Raw genomic sequence first — 21,209 nt, 5'->3', positions numbered from 1 at the left:
CCCCCCTTTCATTTGTTTGCTTTCTTTCTTATATAACAAAAATATAAAAGCTTAGTACATAGCTAGAAAATTCTTACACCCAAACCACCTAATTCTTGTTTTTTTTTTTTTTTTTTTTCTGGCCCTCGCATTTCACCTCATAGCTTAGCTTTCAAATCCATCACGGTTTGCGAACACTTAACAGCTTCACGTCATCAAGCACAGGTCCACAAAGAGAAGAGAAATCATCACTCCTCATAGTGTAAAATGTGCTGTAGAACATAATTCTTGTTCTGTTAGCAACAGCAACAAATCTAAGCACTGCACGCTTGAACCCACCTTTGCCTTTGGACTCGTAAGGAACTTTCAGTGTATCCTTCCCCGCGAAGGCTTCGACCACCATTGACCCTTCGCAGGAGTTGCTAGCATCCCCTACTGCGAACGAAAGGGTATACGTTTTGCCAATGACAGTTCGTGCTACTTGCGCAATGGCGCTTTCTTTCCCTGCCACTAGCTCTATCGCTCGTCTCCCCTGAGGCACCGAGAAATGGTCAACGTCGATGTACTTAACTGCTTTGAGAGATTCTACCATCCAGCCAGGGAGGGGAGAGTGATCATCTTCAATGTTTGGTGGGATCAGCACACCCCATGATGTGTTGGGAAATACATATGGACCTTCTTCGAACCCTCCATTTTTCAGTATGTTCTCTGCAAACGAAATTGTTAGATATGATAACAGGAAAATACAGCTGCTAACTAGTATCAGGCAGTGCACATGGCTCATTAAATAAAATGGTCTGGTTTTTGCTCAACATGCAGACTACAAGCTCGATTGTGACTGCTCCCAACATGAAATCTGGACTCGTCCATCGATATAACTCATGTCATGTTCCAAACCTCTCTACCTAATTATTTTCTTGCCTCTTTTGTTCTTTTAATTGGCCTTGAATTAGGATTCCAAATCGAACGGAAATGATTCAAATACTGCTAAGCCTAGCCAAATTGGCAATTTAGGTTTGATAATTCAACTGCCACTAAGCCAGAGATAAAAGGGATTTACCTTTTAAAATTTACGTATAGAAGGAAAATTTAGAGAATTCTTCTCTTATGCCAGATTTAATAAATACATATAACAGTTTTTTGGCTGTGGATAATTTAATATCTATGGCCCAACATCTGCCTCAGGAGTCAAATATCAACAGTAATCCATTGAATGTCTCATAGTGTACAAAAAAAATCTGGCTCCTTAAAAAGTTCTGATTTGCCAAAAAACTTTTTAAGAAAATAATTAGAAAGCATAAACATGGTGCAAAAAGACTCACTGTTGGTTGGCCTAGGAGGATAGAGAGCTCTGATGGCAACAGAGTCAATTAAAGGACCACAAGCAGGATCTTCTTCAACTCCAGGATTGTGAATGACAAGGTCCACATATTGAAACTCAGCTTGAAAGGCCCAAGCATAGGAGTCCCATCCATTACTACTATACATAGTTTGCATTGGCAAAACACCCCAATCCGGCGATACAGAAACATTCAATTTCTCTTCTTGTGCACAAGTTCTAGCTGCACTAAATGTTATGGAATAGTACATTCCTTTAATAACTCTCATTCTTTGTTTAATTGATGCTTCATTTCCAAGCCTAACAGCATACGCTCCTTCGGGCACTACTAGCAACATGTCGCCTTGTTTTTGACCTGATTTTATATACTCTACAAACCCAGAAATCTCCCATTCTGGTATTGCGTTCTTGCCAATCACCTGTGTCCCTTTCATGTCTGATGGCTTAGGAGCAAGCTCAAAGTTGCCATTTTTCACTAATCCTGCATTAAGAAAATCAAGTTTCAAATCGACATGTATTTAGATTTATAATTAAAATGCAGTAGTAAAAAAATGTTTGATCAAGAAACAGAGGTGTCCTTGCATATTTAAAGAAACAGAACAAATAGACCAAAGCAGAAAAGGAAAATGACTTCATCTATCTGACAATTTTATAACAGAACTTTGGGTAAGCTAAATGGCTCCCTTCATATGCTGAGTCTGACATGGTGCTTTTTATAGTCTACGGTAGTAATAATTTTGATGAAATCATTTCTCTCTAATGTCAAGAAGACATGTGAATCACTGCTGCTGGCTGAACCTGAAACTGCAAAGCCAACAATGAAGTGGACCCAATTTACACGTACAGCAGATGGGCTAAAAACCCATTTTACTTGGGAGGATTTGGAATTTTTGGGCACCAGAAACAAGTAATTGTAAATTCACATAAAATCAGACAAAAATGACATTAGAGTCTACATAATGATATACCGATATCCATCTACCTCTACTTCCTTTTTCTTTAATGTAAATTTATGTCTTTCTCATATGAATAGACCACTCAGGAAGATAAGAAAAAATCCCATCAAATTTGCCAGGTAATAACACTACACACCTAACTGACAGAAGAGGTTAAGGCGAAGAAGATAAGAATATACAAATAAAGCAAAAAAAAGAAGTAGCATAACTAGTTGACCAAGAAAGACCTGTGCATCAAAGATAGAATCATACGCCAATGAGTTGGTTATTAAGGTTACTTAACCTAAAAATTTTGCACCTTCAGAATTTAACTAACCAGTTGCCTCTTCCATCTAACAACAAGTTCTTGATCCGAGATAAGGAGCAAAGTACTAAACTATGAATTGAATTGTTAGCTAACAGAAACATCGAACTTTGCAAGACAATATGTTAACAGTTCGAGAGCTTACCATCCCTGATGGATAAGGAGAATTGGCAGGTGGCCAACAGTAGTACCGACAGCAAGATACCCCCTCTCATTTTTATTTTTTCTCAAGCTATTAAAAGTACGAGAGAGAAAAAGAGAAGAGAAAGAAGAGAGAAAAAATGAGTGAAATAATGCATAGTTTAGGAAGTGGGATAGCTTAGGTTTATATGCATGTGTTATTTTGGAAATGCCATTTGATTTTTAAAAAATAGCGAAATTGACATTGATGGGTTTTTGAGAAAATCACCAATTGTTTATTAATGATATGAAAAGGAAAATCAAGGGAGAAAATAATGGAATGAAGAAGAATGAAGACAAAGATGGTGAAAGTCACATGGGCTTCCCCTCCTCATGAGGTGTTCCAGGAGCATGCATGGCCACGACGCTCTCTCACTTGCTTTGCTCCACTTTTGCCTGTTACTTTTTACATCGTATATATTCCTTTTTCATCTCTTTTTTTTTTTCTCCAATAAGACAAGTTTTCTCTTCATTTAATTACAGATTTCAGTTGCTTCATTATCTCATCTAAGCATAATCTACACTTGTTCTGTAGAATGTTTTAATTCCTTTTTAATTAGAGGACGGGACATTGAAACCCTGTAACCTAAGCCGCCTCCGGTATTGATTAATAATAACAAAATCACGTAACATAAAGGTCTGAAGAACTAAACAAATAAAACTTCTTCGCATTAAGCTTTGTTTAATAACATAAAAGCAATAAAATTATATGTTATATATTTCTTAGAAAAAGAAGAAGAAGCAAGCACATGAGATTTGGAGGAAATAGGGCCAAGTAATCCAAAAAATGGAAAATGAGGAAAGCAGAATGAGAAGCGTGGCATGTAGTTAGGCTGCACGGTCATGTTCATGTAGGCCTATTGCTGTATAATATATAAGAGAAGAAAATATGGGGCGACTTCATTTTGAGGCTGGTCGATGGCACATGGTGGGCAACCCCAGATTACTCCGGATATCCAGGCCACTTGTTCTGTTCATTCTATGTCTTTCTTCATTTCTCTTCTTCCCCCCGCTCAATTTCATTTACTTCTCTATGTGAGTTAAAGGAATGCATATCTCTATGATCTATTAAATTCTTAATGAATTAAAAAAGAAAAAAAAAGCTATTGTTAAATTATCCATATCAATATAAGGGTGGATTTTTTTTTAATTATATTTATTGAATGATATATTATCATTTTGGTTTTAAGATTTGGAGGATCTCCATTTGGTTGTTCAGTAATTTATATTCTTGTCTGCTGGTTAGGGAGCTGCTAACTTGAGCAAATAATATTCGATAAAATAAAATAAAGTTTTGTCCACATAAAATACTTGTTTCCCATAGTAGTGCATGGGAAATTAAATACATGTAAAATTAGAGTGTTTTTTTTAATAATGAATAATAAGATGTAGCTCCAAATTATCATTTGATAGATATATTTTTGGAACGAATGAGAGGTCTAAGGAGACGGTGGGGAGGTTGCTGTTACCTTTGATTTGATCCTAATTCTGAATTATGATAGGTTTGACAATTGAAAATAAAATAAAGATGGATCTCAGGATAAGCAATAAGTGGAAATCCTATTGAAAAGTTTGATATGCAATTGAATTTAGGTGGGTCTATTTGACCAGTAGCTTCTTGTCTTAAGATCATTATTTATTTATATTAATCTATATACTTATGTTTTGATAATTTATCTTTTTCTAATGAGTGTGTGCGTAATGATTAGAATTATTATGACTTTGACGAGAAAGGAAAATACTAAATGCCAATCTTATATCATAAAAGATAGTGTACCCTTTTCAACAACTAACACGCAGAGTTTGAAGTTTATTTGATTAATTAAAGGTGACCCTTTCATGTGATTAATTAATAGACTGTTCCACAAATTTCCATAAGATCTTACTTACTATTGGAAAATAAAAATTATAGTCCACTTGAATTGGATTCTATCAATATAGTATTAATATTATTTAATGTCATTACGTGTTACAACTTTGTCATAATCAATATATATACGCACAATCTATCCATCGAATGTATAGAATATAATAAAAGTCTAATTTATATTAAAGTTTTTTTTTTCCTTTAAAAAAAGAAAGAAGAAGAAGAAGGAGCATCAGTGGCGGCGGCACAAATAATGGCGGATGGTTCGAGTTAGATATGACGAAATAAGTTCTGACGGCCCGTCGTGGATTCTGGTGCTGGATTGGATCAAATAGACCGCCCAACCAACTCAAACCTCCCCGCTCCGCTCCACCACCTTCATTTTTAAGACACGTCACACGGTTAGTAAACTGGCCACGTGGCTTTCAATTAATGAGGTTGTCTGCCGCTAAGGATGTCACCAACTGGCATTTGCTACAAATTGCCTGATAAAACCAATATTAAGAGTTTAACTTTAAAAACTTCTAATTTACTTACTTTCATTAGCATCACTTCAATATCCATTACCGTTTGGCCAGATTCTTTTGCTTGATTTTCTTTTTCCTCTTTGATGAAAAGGGTAAACTCATGGGTTCAAATTAAGGCTGTAAGTTATAACCAGAATAATAATCTTGAGAGGAACTGACCTAGCTATTCTTCTATTATTGGCTAACCAAATGATCATATCATTTCCTTGTATTCTTAAAAAGGAGAATTTAATTTTCCAGTTACCCTTTTACAATTTAGAAAAATAGAAAACAAAAATTGTTATATGGATCGAGTTTGATGTCGGTGTTCAAATAATGGAGACTGAAAATGAAAGGAGATTGGAAGAGGACATGAATCAACTTTCCACATGATATCAATCTTTGGGTAGATTTTAGAATGTGTTTGGTTGGAAGGGAAAGAAAGATGAATGGGGGCACTGTATAAAAACCATTTTCTTTTGGTTTATTTTTTATTCTTAATTTTCTTAAGAGCAAAAGTTATAATAATTTCACATAATTACCCTTGTTGTTATTAATTACGAGCCACATAACTATATAATTATTTAATGTAGAGCAGGAAGGCTATGAGGCTATTATTAAATTGAATAAAATAATGGCGTGTCCTTTCTTTGCTTTATCCTTCCAACCAAACACTGAAGGATGGCGATTCTTTCTTTCCTCTTCCTTCAAAGCCAAACAAATCAAAGAAAAGTAAATATTCCATTCCATCCTTCTTATTTTCCATCCAGCTCTATACCAAACATTGCCTTGCGGACTGGGATCACATATCGATATTCAATAAACATATCGAGCATTAACCCTACTTCTTTTCAATGATTGAATATGGACATCCTAACAACTGACAATCCCATTTCCAGCCCTATATCTCTCTGTTGACTTCATTCTGCATACAATTTTGTTATTAGATTTTATTTTATTATTACTTTTATTTTTTTCTATTTTTCTTACATACTTTTACGTTTAATGACTTTCATATGATATTGCCGTTTAGCTTTCTTTTATTGGTTTATTTTTCTTTTTTACTCTTCTTCTTCATATAATCTATCACTGATAGTGTATAAGTTCTAAATGAATGGAAGAGAAGTTGGGCATACAGACAAGAAGGACGATGCCATGTAATGGCGAAGATCAAGCTTTCTGCATTTAAGCATGGGCTCATGATATCACATGGAAATGTTCATTGGCGGATAGAACTGCACAGTCCTGATCTAGGGACTAAGATGATATAAGAAACAAAAATTGGTGGACCTTTCACAGGACATCTTTGTTCCCCACTTGGCGGGTCCTTGTCCAAGTAGGGTCGCATGTTCTGAGGTCTCTTTCAATTTATAAACTTTCTTTTGTTTGGAAAAACAACTTTTAAGAAATCATGCTAAGTGCATATTATTATTATTATTATTATTATTATTATTATTATTATTATAGAAAATTTACAAAAATTGAAAAGTATTTGGTTTGTCATGGTGTATATCCATTTAAATATTCAATTTTGGAATCATTTTTGTGTAGGTTAGGTCTATGATTCTAAAGTATTGACATATATTTATTAATTTTAAATAACGTAAGATGCCAATCATCTAATTCTAAAATATAAAACACTTATATATATATATATATATATATATTATTCTCCTATTGGTTGCGGTATATATAGTAAAACTATACCATTTTTTTCAATATTTTAAAATATACTAGTTACTGATTAATTTTGGTGTATATATATATATATATTATTCTCCTATTGGTTGCGGTGAATATCGTAAAACTAGACCATTTTTTTAATATTTTAAAATATACCAATTATTGATTAATTTTGGTGTATAAAAATAAATATACGCTGACTAGACGAGTGTTTTTCTATTTTAAGATGAAAATTCCATGTAGTTGTAGTTAGTTGATGAAAGTCTTCTGGAATTGGAAATGGTTTGTTTTTAATCTTTTTTATCAACTCGCAAACGAAGTCTTCAAGGCAGGGTAAAAACTAGTTATAGGCAGCTACTACTGCATAGTTCTTAATTTCTCGATTATCATTCATTTCGATTTGTACCGCTCATAAGGACCACAGATGGATACTGTTAATATGCCCATTCATGCAAATGGTCACTCTCAAGTCTGAAGGAAGGTACAACAAAGCAAATGAACATGAGAGCATGAGCACATGACGTGGAGACATCCTGTCAACATGACAGGGGAGTTTGAGGATTTAGATTTGGCTACCATTTGCGGTCTGAAATTAATTCCATTCATAACACCACCTTAACATTTTTTTCTCTCAATAACAACCCTTTTAACATATTATTTTCTGTACGTTCAATTGGCAAGCTATTAACATTTATTGACAGACTAAAGTAGAAAACTAAGAAATAGTTCCAAAAAGAAAACATTAGCCGAGAATCATCCCAAGCACACAATGGCTATATACCCAAGAATTATACATGAGGGCGAAAACGCAGTCAGCCTCTCAGCAGAAAGGTAGAAACACACATCAACATTCGCCACCGCAAATCTTCTCCACCCTTGTGCTTTCTGTGGGCCATGTTTATTGCTGGCATGTCACATATATTGCCCATTTAATTCATTGATATGAGTAGGCCGTCCTGTCCCCAAGGGGAATTCCACATCCAGTGGAATTTCACACATCAAATGTGAAGGAAAATAAAAAGAGCTCATACAACGTTCCTCCATGGATACAAAATCTATTATGCATAGCAATTAGGATATTATAATTGTATGCAGACCGTAACCTTATACAGGCAGGCACAAACGAATTCCTATTGAACTTTCTAGGCAAAGCCACACCATCATCCATTATCAAGAGAAAATATGATATGCTTGTAAAAATCTCGCACAGTAAAGAGAATTCAAGTATTGTGGCAATGCAAGCAATGAAACTAAAAACAGTTGTATATGCTTGATTATTAGAAAACTGCCAGCAACAAGTGCGAGACACAACTCAACCTCCTGGACAAATGATTGACGAAACAAACATATAAAGCTGAGACATAATCCATCTCCCTTCAGCTATGCTGCCACTCTATCAAATATAAGAACTTTTAACATGATATTTGCTCCCATGAACAATAGCTAGAATGGGCCAATAATAAGCTCAAGGAATAGTGCGCTGATATAAAGGCACAGCTCCCAAAGCCTCACGTTCTGCTCTCTCCTTCTTCACCTGCAAAACATAAACAACAGCGCATTTTTACTAGAAGTTTCAAATTTGAAAGTAATTCTTATCAACCTCCAATCCCTAAATCAAAAGGAAACTGGCATAACGAATTCCCCCCCTTAAACTAAGGTTCATTTTCTAAAGTTCTGAATGCATTTTTTACGAATAACTTAAGATGATGCCTCTGTGCATATTTCCCTCTCAGCATTCAATAATTCCCAAAAAAAAAAAGGCTCTTGCAATATGTTTATGTGAGAAGGTGGTTAATCAGCCACGTTGATTGATTTAGACAACTCCCTCTAACTTTTGGAAGTTGATTCATTTAAACAACGTCCATATAGATTTTTAATCTAGTCATTTGCCATTATGAGAAAAAATAAAAAAAATAACCTCCAAAATCATGCATAACTCTTTATCAAAAAGATGCTGCAGGATATTCATTTAGACAAAGTTTCTACTCACATGCACACTGAGAAATACAAAATCTGCAAAACCGGAGGAAACTTTTGTCGAAAATGACATACCTACTGAGAAATGAACCAAGTGCAACAAGGACAAATGGCAAAACAACAAAAGTAATACCATACCAGGTTAATTGCACAACAGATATAAAATAATCACGAATTTTACATAGATCAAAGTGAACATACAGCAAACAAGATATGCCAGTTGTAGTCCAAACACTATGACCATTAATAACTTAGGAACTAAATTAATTATGATGACCAAAGAAGCATAAGCAATTGACTAAACAAAAATTACACCACAAATGGAAGGCTGGAAAGAATTTCGCTTCAGAATGCCAGTTCTACTTTTGATGAGTGTAACAATGGGTGACATGCTATAGAAAGCTATATCCTTAGCTGCAAGTAGCTTCAAATACCTCATATAGCAACTAAATTGGAAATTAAGAGTTTCCCAATGGCTATAAATTATATAAAGAACTCAAAATAAAGTCCTACACCAAAGGATTCAGTTACAATTTGACACCATTTAGATTTAAAAAAAAAAAAAAAAAAAAAAAGAGGAAAATATGATGTCCACACTTGGTAGTAACACAACATGCTGTAACTGAAGATGTTGAAAAGACGGTATCAGACCCAAAGGATGATTCTCCAATTTTTTGGTACCAAGTGTTAAAACACTTAACTCAAACAGACGTGAATCGCAAACTGACTTTTGAATGCGAGACACAACAGAAAGATCGAGTATTTGTATAACAGTAAAATGCGATCAAACATTAAGAATTAAAGAGTTGAATATACAACAAAATAACAGACAGGAATTAAGTCTATCCAAAACTGTTGTGCTCTACAAATGTCTCTCCCCAGCATGTTCTAGTTTCATTCATCATATCAGCATGCAGCAAACAAAACAACAACAATATCCTCGATGCAATATTTATAGGTGTTGCTAGTGATACTGAAATTCAGAAAATCCATGATAATCAAATTATATACTAAGTGTTTTAACTAGTAATCACTCTAAGCAAAACAAGAAGGAGAATCAATTTGCAGATCTAGCAAAGAATATGAAAATTTATAATTAAAAAAAATATTTCTTACAAGAGCCAGCATATCTTGAAGGTAGCTCCTGAATGGGGTTTGCATTGCCTGGAAAAGAACAAACAAAATAAAATAAAATTAAGGCATATATACCTAAATACAAGTGCTATATAATTGATAAAGTAAAAACTAGCGTTAAACTCCTAAACATATAATCATATAGAGAAACAATAAAATCCCTAAAGAGCAAAATCATTTAATCACCTGGAGGTCCTCCGGGAGGTACTCGTGTTTCATGGAGAGGTCCATGGCGCGCTTGAGACGCTGAACACGTGCATCAACAATCTCTCTCGGAAGTCGATTAAGCGCCTCCTTGATGTCCAGATCGTAGTACGGATCATAAAGATCGTCGTAGCGGAGACCTGATAATAAGAATCAAATATATACCAACATTAGCCAAACAATAAAAAAGAATCAATAAAAGCTATTGATCAAATGCGGTTTTCCGTGTGAGTTCAGAAAGTAATCTAGGGTTTTCAAAATCTGCTAACCGTATCTGCGAAGGCGAGTGGAGACAGCTTTCATGTGCTGTTTCGCGAGCCAGTTCTTTCTTGGATCTAAGAATGATTGCAAAAACGACGCCATTTTCTCTTCTTCTTCTCTGTGGCTGCTGCCTATCTATGTCTGTATATTTACCAGAAGAATCGTCGAGATTTTTGGTATAGTGAAATGACATTTTCAAAGGCTGGTAGTTAAAACGGTGTCGTCGCTTCTGAATTTTGGGCCTCAAATAAAAACCAAGGTGTGAGTTTCGGCAATATAATGGGCTCAGTCTTATTGCACTGGTTGGCCCATGTTTGGAATACTCACCTAAGGATTTATGGAAGCCCCAGGCCTTGTTTCAGCCTAAATTGTTTTCCGCCTTGTTTATGAATATTTCAATTATTTACTAAAACGATTATTAATAATTCGAAATAATAAAATGTATATCAACCATCTAATGTTAAAATGTAAACACTTATGTAAATATTTATATAACCTCTTATTTATTATAATATAGTTAATTTCACGTTCTTTTTATATTATTTGTCAAAAAGAAAAAGAAAGTATTTTTACATGAACTTTAATAAATGGAAAAATAAGAAACTTAAATTTAGTATATATATATATATATATATATATATATATATATATATATATATATATATATATGTTAAACGTGTAAAGAGATCAGTTAAATCAAAAGTCTCATTTGAATCTCAAGTGAGCCTATTCATTTCACATCTTATTAGCCGATATATGAATAGCAGTGAATAATTAAGTACTTTGTGGTTATCCCATGATAAAACAGTATTTAAACAATCAAATTAGAGAGGGGCCAAACAAGCCATTAGTCCTGAAGAGAGACAGCATGAAAGGTGTTTGAAGAATTTGACAGAATAGCTGCTTACTCAAATAGCCAACAACAATAAGATTCAGTGTGTTTGAGACAGCAAATGTAAAGAATCTTCAACAACCACCTGCAACCATATAATCACCACAAAACCTCACATGCCAAATAGCTACAATTTTGTAAGCGAGTAACTGGGTCCATACATCTAGAGACAAATCACTATTAATTACACTTATTTTTATAATATTACCGTGGGCTAGATAAAACAATAAAACTGCACTGAAATGACCTACCCTATTCATACCTTTCCAATGCCTTTATATAGTACATGTACTGAAGCAAAATAATTGAAACAGAGAAAACTAAGGACTCAACTCCACTAGCTCAACTACTAAGCTAGAAAAATGCAAACAGAATTGACCCATTAAACTAGAGAGAACAAGTCTCTTTATTCCTAAACTTGCGGAAGACACGAAACAACCCAACAATCCCTCCCCTAAACTGAACCCTCTCAAGAAATCAGTTCAGAATGCTCATTCCAAAAGCTTCTCGGATGCTTTGAAATGTCACCATCTTCAAAGGCTTCGTCATGAATTCCTTCTTTAGTTAAGTCCCTTAGAAAATGATAACGAACCATGATATGTTTGAATCTCCCGTGCATAACATCATTCTTGGACAACTTAATGGTGGATGTATTATCACATAACAACACCATTTCACCACCTTGTTCATAACCAATCTCCTTTAGAACTCTATCCATCCAAATAGCTTGACAAGCGCAGGTTGCTGCTGCAACGTACTCTGCCTCAGTGGTTGACAACGTTACAATAGGCTGCTTTCGTGAGGACCATGCAACAGCTCCGCCGTTCATCAAAAAAACATACCCTGAAGTGCTTTTGCTGTCATCTAAATCTCTTAATTACTTCAGCTGCATATTTCCTTTGACATATGAAAATACCATCGTCCTTTTGTACCACTTCTATGCCGAGAAAATATCTCATCCTCCCCAAATCAGTCATATCGAACTCTTTCTTCATAGACTGCTTGAACTTATCTAGTAACTCATCATCATCACCAATGAACAACAGGTCATCAAAGTAGATGCTAACGATTAGAATTTTACCTCCTGTTCTCTTGATGAACAAAGTCTGTTCATTGGTGCTGCTCTCGAAGCCTTCTTCGATAAAATAAGCTTCAATACGACTGAACCAAGCTCGTGGTGCTTGTTTCAGTCCGTAAAGAGCTTTGTGAAGCTTGTAAACCATATGCTTCTTCCCAGTTACCTCGTAACCTTGAGGCTGCTCCACAAAAACGTCCTCTTTTAACTCGCCATGTAGAAACGCCGATTTTACATCCAATTGATAAATTCCCCAACCTTGTTGAGCTGCCAAAGCGATAATCATCCTCACAGTATCCATTCTAGCCACAGGTGCGAATACTTCCGTATAATCAATCCCATATTCTTGAGCGTAACCCTTTACCACAAGTCTAGCTTTAAATTTATCGACCTCTCCCAGCTCATTGAATTTGGTTTTGTAAATCCATTTCACACCAATTGCTTTGGCTCAAATTGGAAGCGTCACCAGAGACCAAGTTCGATTTTTTTTAATCGATCCTATCTCTGCATCCATTGCTTCCTTCCATCTCGAGTGTTTTACAGCTTCTTGGAAAGTTGTTGGATCTGAGATGACCATAAATGCCATTGTTTCCTCCAGATTTTCAGATCCAATTCTCGCCATATTTGTCTCTTCTTCAGTATCAGAGATCTCCATGTTTGTCTCTTCTTCAGTATCAGAGAACTCTGCTCCAGATGTGTAATCAACATGCCAAACTGGTGGCCTTCTCAGTCTGCCCACTGTGGAGGTTGTAGCTTCTGTTTGAACTTGAATTGGCGAGGGAGAATCCTTATTTTGATCTCCATCTTCTTCCGGTTCTTCTGCTTCTACTTCCTCCTCTTCGTTTTCATTTTCGTCACGCTCGTACTCATCTTCCCACTCGAGTTCCATGCTCTATTCAGCCAAGTGATTATCATCCCAATTCCACTTCTTCTCTTCTTCAAATATCACATCCCAGCTTATGTGAGCCTTCTTCTCTATCGGGTCAAACATTTTGAAGGCTTTCGATTCGCTGCTGTAGCCAATCATGATACACTTCACACTTTTATCATCGAGCTTGGTCCTTTTAACATCAGGAACATGAACATATCTGATGCAGCCAAAGATTCTAAAGTGCTCAACCGATGGCTTGCTTCCGCTCCATGCTTCTTCCGGAGTCATGTCTTTCACGATCGTTGTAGGAGATCGATTAAGAACATGATTTGCCTATTGTACTGGATCCGCCCAGAAGCTCTTTGGTACTTCATTTTCCGATAGAACAACTCTCACCATATTCATAATGGTTCTATTTTTGCGTTCAGCAACGCCGTTTTGTTGTGGAGTGTATGCGGTGGTCAGCTGTTGCTTGATTCCATGTTCCTTGCAATACTCCTTGAACTCGGTAGAGTTGTACTCTCCTCCTCTGTCTGTTCTCAGACACTTAATAAAGTACCCTGTTTGTTTCTCTACAAGAGTCTTGAATTTTTTGAAAGTGTGAAAAGCCTCTGATTTCTCTAGCACAAAATATATCCACATCTTCTGTGAGAAATCATCAATAAAGCTTATTAGGTACCTCTTCTGGCTATTTGATGGCGGAGTGATCGGACCACACAGATCAGAGTGGATGAGTTGCATCTTCTCGGTTGATCTCCACTTGCTCTGTTTTGGGAAAGAAACTCGATGATGTTTGCCTTTGACACACGCCTCGCATGTGATCTTCATGTGTCCAATGTCCGGTAAGCCGGTGACCATTTCTTTATTGCGCAGAGTTAAGAGACCCTTGTAGCTGAGATGTCCGTATCGATGATGCCACAGCTCTTTCTTGTTTGCGACATCGACCTGCAGGCATCTTTCCTCCTTTGTCTTTCCTCCCAGCAGAATAAACATCCGATTAGCACTCATAACGGATTATGTTATTTTTCCTCTTGAGGGATGAAATATGCTACAAGTTCTCCGTTCTCCTCCTTTGAATAACACGTCCAGACCCTTCTCTTGAAGTTGTCCAACACTCAGCATATTGTTCTTCAATTCTGGGACATAATACACGTCACTGACCACATAGTTAATTCCATTAAGTGTTATCTTTACCGTTCCTTTCCCTTTGACGACCAGCTTCACGAACCAGACATCTTCTCTTCTGGCTGCTTGAAGTTCGACATACGCCATGAGAAGAACTTCATCCTTTTCTTCGATCTCTGCAAAATGTGCTCCATTGTTCCTATTTGGACATTCGTATTGGAAATGTCAAATTTATGACAGTTGTAACACTCAATCGTTGCCTTATTGAAAGAGCATCCTCTGCCCCTACCTCGACCTCTATAGGATCCTCTACCTCTTCCTCCAATATAGACAGCTTGATCTTCTTCTTTATGACTGTTCTTCTTGAATTTCTTCTCATGAATAGATAGAGAGCTCTGCAGTTCATCGATCGTCATGCTCCCTGTGTCTTTGGACTCCTCAATAGACACAACCACATACGTGAATTTGTCAGTCAAAGTTTGAAGTATCTTCTCAACAATCTTCGAATCTGGCATGTCTTCACCGTTGCTTCTCATCTTGTTGGAAACTATCATCACCCTTCTGAAGTAATCATTAATGTTCTCATTGTTCTTCATGGCGAGAACCTCAAAGTCTCTCCTTAAGGTTTGGAGAAGAGATCGCTTCACTATTTCATTTCCTCCAAACTTTTTCTTCATTGATTCCCAAATGATCTTGGATGTTTTGCGATCCAAGATCTGCTCAAACACAACTCGATCAATTGCTTGGAACAGGTAGTGCTTGACTTGATGATCCTTCATCTTGAGCTCCTCAAGACTCTTTTGCTGCGCTGCAGTTGTCTCGATTCCCGCTGCCGGCTCGGTGAAACCTTCTTCTACTAGACTCCACAATCCCTTGGCTCGCAAGAGGTTCTCCATCAATTCACTCCAATGATCGTAATGACCATCAAAGTGAGGGATTTTGGTAAGCTTCTTGTCCTCACTCATCTTCTTTCTCTTTTCTCTCTTTGATCACTTTGATTCGTGTTTTGCTCTGATACCAATTGTTACTGTGGGCTCAGATAAATAATAAAACTGCACTGAAATGATCTACCCTATTCATACCTTTCCAATGCCTTTATAGAGTACATGCACTGAAGCAAAATAACTGAAACAGAGAAAACTAAGGACTCGACTCCACTAGCTCAACTACTAAGCTAGAAAAATGCAAACAGAATTGACCCATTAAACTAGAGAGAACAAGTCTCTTTATTCCTAAATTTGCGGAATACACGAAACAACCCAACACATAATTCATATATCCATGTCCTTTTTTTTCTTTTTTTTTTTTTGTCTACGGACCCATATCATGCAGATCAAAACTTTATTTTCGGAGGAAGTAATCAAGAATCTTTTTGCCTTCTTGATAAATAGAAAATGGAGTGGTTTAAAGACCAAAAGTATAGAAAGATACCAAAAAGATTAAAATTAATTAGTATCTTTCACTCTCTCTCTCTCTCGGTATATATGTTAAATAAGAGTCTAATCTGACATATGAAAGGCGAGTGGTGAAATAAATAACCTAACCATTAAATAGAAGTCCAGAAGAGAAAGTGAGCCAGCGATTCATCTGCACAATCGCGTTATGAAATTGAAGAAAATAGATAGAAAAGCAAGGGTGGGATTGTGGCACAGAATGCTAAGTTAGCTTATGCCTAGGACACGATGATCCTACTAAAGTTTCAAAAGGTCCAATCAATTTGCAGTGATATCTGTTTGAGAATTTGATGGCTACTGTAAGACTCTGCCACCACCAAGACCCAGGAAGAATCAACATCAATTCCATACTGCTGCCGCTATCAAACTTGAGCCGCTAACATGGAAGCCATGCACAGTGAAAGAAAGACTACAACTGTTCAAAAAGAATGAAAATGGTAGAAGAAGAGAACTATGAAAAGAAAAAGCTTGAACAAATGCATTTGCATGTATTCTGAATGACTAATCCTTCATTCTTAATAAGCCAACCGAATTCAATTCAGACAACTATACAATTTATAGTTATAATTCCTATAAAATTATACAAACGTTAAAAAGAATTTCTGACTAACTGTTTATCTTCACTTCCAATATCAAACAAAATGATTCACTCATTAGGGTTACAAATTTAATGCATGCATTTTCCAAGAGTAATTAGCCCACTTGACGATAGCATGGAATGCTTTTGGAACACAAGTTTATTTAATAACTCAAAAAGCCACCCTTTCATCTTCTCTGGAAAATTGAAAGCTTTTATCGCAAAAACAAAAATGACTGCGAAAAACTCAGAGAAGCCGACAACCATGGCACCCAAGAAATCATGCCTAAATCCAAAAACTTCCCTTAGTACTTGCTTTATAGGTATCAAGCCATTCCTATCTGACACCCTCGTGAGCATATCATCATCACCATATTGTGAAGTCAAAAGGCCATATAGAGTCCAAGCTATAGGATTTGCCTAATAATACCATCTCCTCTGTTTGTGAATAATTTTTTCAGAAAAAAAGAAAAAGAAAAATGGTCAAACATAATAAGCAATGACGCACTCCTTGTATGGACAATTCCTGTCATATGCGACTCAGGCAAAAGTTGTATTATCTGTTCACTATAGGAGAAGAAGAGAGGCTATAGAGTGAAATCGGATGGTATTGGTGCATTAGAAATAAATTAAGCTGAGTACGGATCGGTCCAATTCGGTTATCTATAATCACCAGTACCATACCAAATCTCAATTATTTTTAAATTAAAGGTACCGGTATCGTACCAAACATAAAAGGATACACATCGTATTATAGCAATTTTTATGGTTAAATATAGTTTAGTTTGGTGCTATTTTCGATTTTAAAAAATTTTAAAAACACAACTTCAATCTCATCTTTAATCAAATATATTTAGAGAAAATATGATTACAAATCTAAAGAAAGTAGCATGAAAATCTGAATTAGAATTGCAATCACATTCTTGAACAACTTGTTTTGTAATTCAGTCACTTGCAACTATAATAATTTATTCAATGTTCAAATACAAACCATTAAAATATATGTTATTGCTAGCATAAAAATATTTTGCAGATGACAATCATTAAAATAAAATATTTTTCACAGTTGCAGCCAATAATCTACCCATCAAAAATAAAAAAATAAAAAAGAAAAGAAAAATACTCGGGATTGAGCAACAACAGCACAGTTATGGGAAGAGAGAGCGCTAAAGAGGAATACGTCTAAGTGAACCAATTCTTGCTTCTGCCTTTCTGCGAGCCAATTATGCGTGGCGCTAAAGAGGAAGACGTCTAGGCGAGCCAATTTCTTCCTTTTTCCTTTTGATTTTCTCTCTAGAAATTTGCCTTGTCTTTCTGAATTGAAAATTGAGAGGTGCGGCGGTGTGTTCTAAAGAGGAAGACAACTACGCGAACGAATTTCTTCCTTCTTCTTTTTGATTTTCTGTCCAGAAATTTACCTTAGATATTTTATCTTTCAAAATGGGAGGTGCGAGGTGTGTTCTAAAAAGGAAGACGGTGTGTTCAAATTGTTAGGTGTAGGCTTGTAGTATGTGGTAAGAAAAGGTATTAGGGTTAAGTTAGTAGATAGTAAATTATAAATTTAGTATTAGAGTATGTATATTAGTATCAGTATTGTAATACCCAGAATTTTTATATATTTAATAATGAGTTTTTATTTAAGTTAATTTTAGCTTCACTTTTATTTGGTTTAATTTGAAATGATTTAATGAAAATTTTAATATTAGTCAATTAAATAAATTATTTTTCTATACTCAATTAGTTTAAAATTTTAAGAAATTATTCAAGTAAATTATTTGAAGGGTAGAATATATTTTTGGTTATTCTAATTTTTCCCCAATGTATATGTATATGTATAAATAGAATTGTATATATTGGAAAATTTTGGAAGAAATTGTAAAGGATGTTTTTATAAATTTTTTTTGGGGAAATTGGTATATTAATTAGCTAGTGGTATTAAAATTTAAGTTGGAAAATAATTAGTAAATTTTTTTTATTTAATTTAGTTGTGTGTTAAGACTAAATTGGAAATTTAGTCTGGAATAAGGATTAGAAGTATAATTTTATTTTTATGGGGTTCTAATAGAAATTTGTGAGTTTTGTATTTTTGTAAATAAATATGTCGGCCAGGAGTATTTTTGTAATTGTGTATTTTCAATAATTCTGATTTGGCCCAAATTAAATAGTTAGGGGCTTAATTGAAAGGCTAAAAGAAAGTTTAAGGGTTAAATTGAAATCCTGCAGGATGAGATTGTAAGTAATTAAGAAAGTTGAGGGACCAAATTGTGATAAAAAAAGTTCAGGGGTCAAATGTCGGTATTGAAAGGAATGGAATCGGGAAAGAAGAAGAAAAAGGAAGAGAGATGTCGGGGGAGAGAAAGGAGCGCGCGGAGGAAGGAGCTGCGGCGTCGGGGCCGTCCGTCGGGGGCGTGGAGTCTTGGCATGCAGGCCAGTGACCGGCAGCGGCAAGAGGAGGAAGCCGTGAGAGACTTCCTGCCGTCGTGTGTTTGGCGGTGGCTGATCTTGTGGCGATCGACTCCTCTCAGCCTTGGCTTTATTTTGGCGGCGGTGGTGTCGACAATGGTGGCCGAAAACAGAGGTTCACGGTGGAGAGACAAAATGGAGGCAGTCGAGGTTCTTGGGCATTTCCGGCGAGCTCCGACGAGCTATGGACGATCGAAGAACGTATCCTGACTCTTCTCAGCTCAAGCTTCGTATTGGCAACGGTTTCGTGGCGATCAGACTTCGTTTGCGAATCGACGGTCGAGATCGTTCGTAAATATCTCCGGACGATCGGGTGTCAGATTGGAAAATCGGAAGCAGGGATCGTCATCAGCGCGTTGTTGTGAGTCTGATGATGTGTTCGGATCGTTGATCGGATTCCGGCGGCTGGAGGCTAGTCGACCGAGCGATCAAGCGTCTCGATAATTTTTCTCTGGCCCATAATTTTGGAATTCTTGGTTTAATTGTGTGTCTAATGGTTTATATTGAGTATTTGGTGATATTTGTGAGTCAAAAATAATTATCTGTCAGTTTGCGTGCCTGGTGCTTTGTATTGTGTAGCGGAGTCGGGAAAATGTGAAGTCTGGGGACCCGACTCCTGTTGTTTTGAATTGTTGGATATTTGTAGTATTTTTCTGGCAGGTCTTGGACCCATTTTTTTTATGGGGGGTAATGTCCGTGTTGTAGGGGAGGTTCTGCCGAATTTTCGGCAGAATTCTCCCGAGTCGAGATTCGTAGACAGTCAGTCCTAGGAGTCTAGACCTAAGATTAATGATCGATTGTTTCAGCGCTTTAATAAATTGTTTTCCGTGATTAGATGATCTGTCTGTTCGGCTCGCTCCAACTGAGACACCGGAGCAGAGTTAGGAGGTCATCAAACCAGTGAGTTAAAGTCATATATCGTTTATGCACGTGTCATGCATAAAATTTGATTTGCTACTGTAATTGTTCATTTGCAATTCTAATTATTCATTTAATTACTATTATATGCATGATGCTTTTTAATTACTATTTAAATATGTTCTCCCTTTATCACCAATTTTAATATTGCATGATGACTCGGGATGAGGCTTTAGTAAAACAGGCCACCTGATGGGTTACATCAGGACTGCGTGCGCACTGGTAATGATTAGAGACAAGTAATAAGGTTATTATGGATTTGTTTGCCCTGATCGAGCATTGCTCTCTGGGCTGAGTTCAGTTGATTGCCGGAGTTAAGGTCCCTGATCGAGCTTGCTCTCTGGGCACCGGCTTAGTTGGAAATCAAGTGTCCAGGCTAGAGGTAAGGTTCCTGATCGAGCTTTGCTCTCTGGGCGCCAGTCCTGTTGGAATGAGAGAGTTGACATATAAGTGACCAGGCTGGAGGTAAGGTCCCTAATCGAGCTTTGGTCTCTAGGCGCCAGTCCTGTTGGAATGAGAGAGTTGAGATATAAGTGACCAGGCTGGAGGTAAGGTCCCTGATCGAGCTTTGCTCTCTGGGCACCAGTCCTGTTGGAATGAGAGAGTTGAGATATAAGTGACCAGGGTGGGGGTAAGGTCCCTGATCGAGCTTTGCTCTCTGGGCGCCAGTCCTGTTGGAATGAGAGAGTTGAGATATAAGTGACCAGGCTGGAGGTAAGGTCCCTGATCGAGCTTTGCTCTCTGGACGCCAGTCCTGTTGGAATGAGAGAGTTGAGATATAAGTGACCAGGCTGGAGGTAAGGTCCCTGATCAAGCTTGCTCTCTGGGCGCCAGACCTGTTGGAATGAGAGAGTTGAAAATTAGAGGTGAGCTTAATCAAGACGTAAGTTTTGAAATTGATCGAGATGTTGATTTGGGTTTAGGGTTCTACTGAAGTACTCCGTCCCGTTGCGTGTGAAATAAATTTTGTTCAAGCATGGCATGATACATATGTTTTAACATGACACGCATGGTTTGCGTGATTTATTAATTATTTTAAAAATTAAATGAATGTGATATTGAGATGTTTGAGACTGTTTTAGATATATGATTTTAGCTCACTCTCGAGACTGACAGTCTCCATTTATTAATTCTTACTCAGTAATCCGACTTCTTCATCATCGGGTGGTGTTTGATTTGGTATGTCAAATTGTAAAAATCTTAGATTCTCCGCAGTAGTAATAGTAGATGTATCAGTTGTAAATTTTCCGAGTTTCCCGGGTCTCGCCTAGTTCTTAGCGTGATTTAATTGTGTAAAATTTAATGTTACTGTAATTTATGGCGTTAATAATAGTAAAAGTTGAGATGAGTTTTGTTTGAGTTGTGAGTGTCAGGCTTACTACGGGATTCGGTGGCCTTATGCCTACCCATTCCTTAGTGCCGGTCACGGGCCATCGGGTGAGGT

General features: G+C 36.6%; 2 protein-coding genes across 2 annotated transcripts; both read right to left on the bottom strand.

The window, feature by feature from the left end:
- Window positions 1-103: 103 nt before the first annotated feature.
- On the bottom strand, window positions 104-2,862 carry LOC8278573 (uncharacterized). The gene is given in 3 exon segments (NM_001323747.1): window positions 104-687; window positions 1,302-1,799; window positions 2,724-2,862. Coding segments are annotated over 3 exon segments (1,095 nt in total). The 5' UTR covers window positions 2,794-2,862; the 3' UTR covers window positions 104-160.
- A 5,197-nt stretch (window positions 2,863-8,059) lies between these two features.
- On the bottom strand, window positions 8,060-10,578 carry LOC8278574 (cytochrome b-c1 complex subunit 7-2, mitochondrial). The gene is made up of 4 exons (XM_002515512.3): window positions 10,399-10,578; window positions 10,112-10,269; window positions 9,908-9,955; window positions 8,060-8,348 (listed from the first exon to the last, which is right to left on the bottom strand). The coding sequence occupies exons 1-4, from the start codon at window positions 10,490-10,492 to the stop codon at window positions 8,280-8,282; spliced, it is 369 nt and encodes a 122-aa protein (XP_002515558.2). The 5' UTR covers window positions 10,493-10,578; the 3' UTR covers window positions 8,060-8,279.
- Between the last annotated feature and the right edge of the window lie 10,631 nt (window positions 10,579-21,209).

Source organism: Ricinus communis, chromosome 3 (assembly GCF_019578655.1).
Source record: "Ricinus communis isolate WT05 ecotype wild-type chromosome 3, ASM1957865v1, whole genome shotgun sequence".
Taxonomy (NCBI): Eukaryota; Viridiplantae; Streptophyta; class Magnoliopsida; order Malpighiales; family Euphorbiaceae; genus Ricinus; species Ricinus communis.
Note: the sequence above shows the minus strand (reverse complement) of the source record. Positions and strands in the feature narration are given on the sequence as shown.

Coding starts and splice junctions, on each gene's coding strand:
- LOC8278574 (XM_002515512.3), bottom strand. CDS start 10,492: ATGGCGTCGTTTTTGCAATCATTCTTAGATCCAAGAAAGAACTGGCTC. Junction 10,270..10,398: donor CACTCGCCTTCGCAGATACG/GTTAGCAGATTT, acceptor TCTTATTATCAG/GTCTCCGCTACGACGATCTT. Junction 9,956..10,111: donor ACCTCCCGGAGGACCTCCAG/GTGATTAAATGA, acceptor GTTCTTTTCCAG/GCAATGCAAACCCCATTCAG.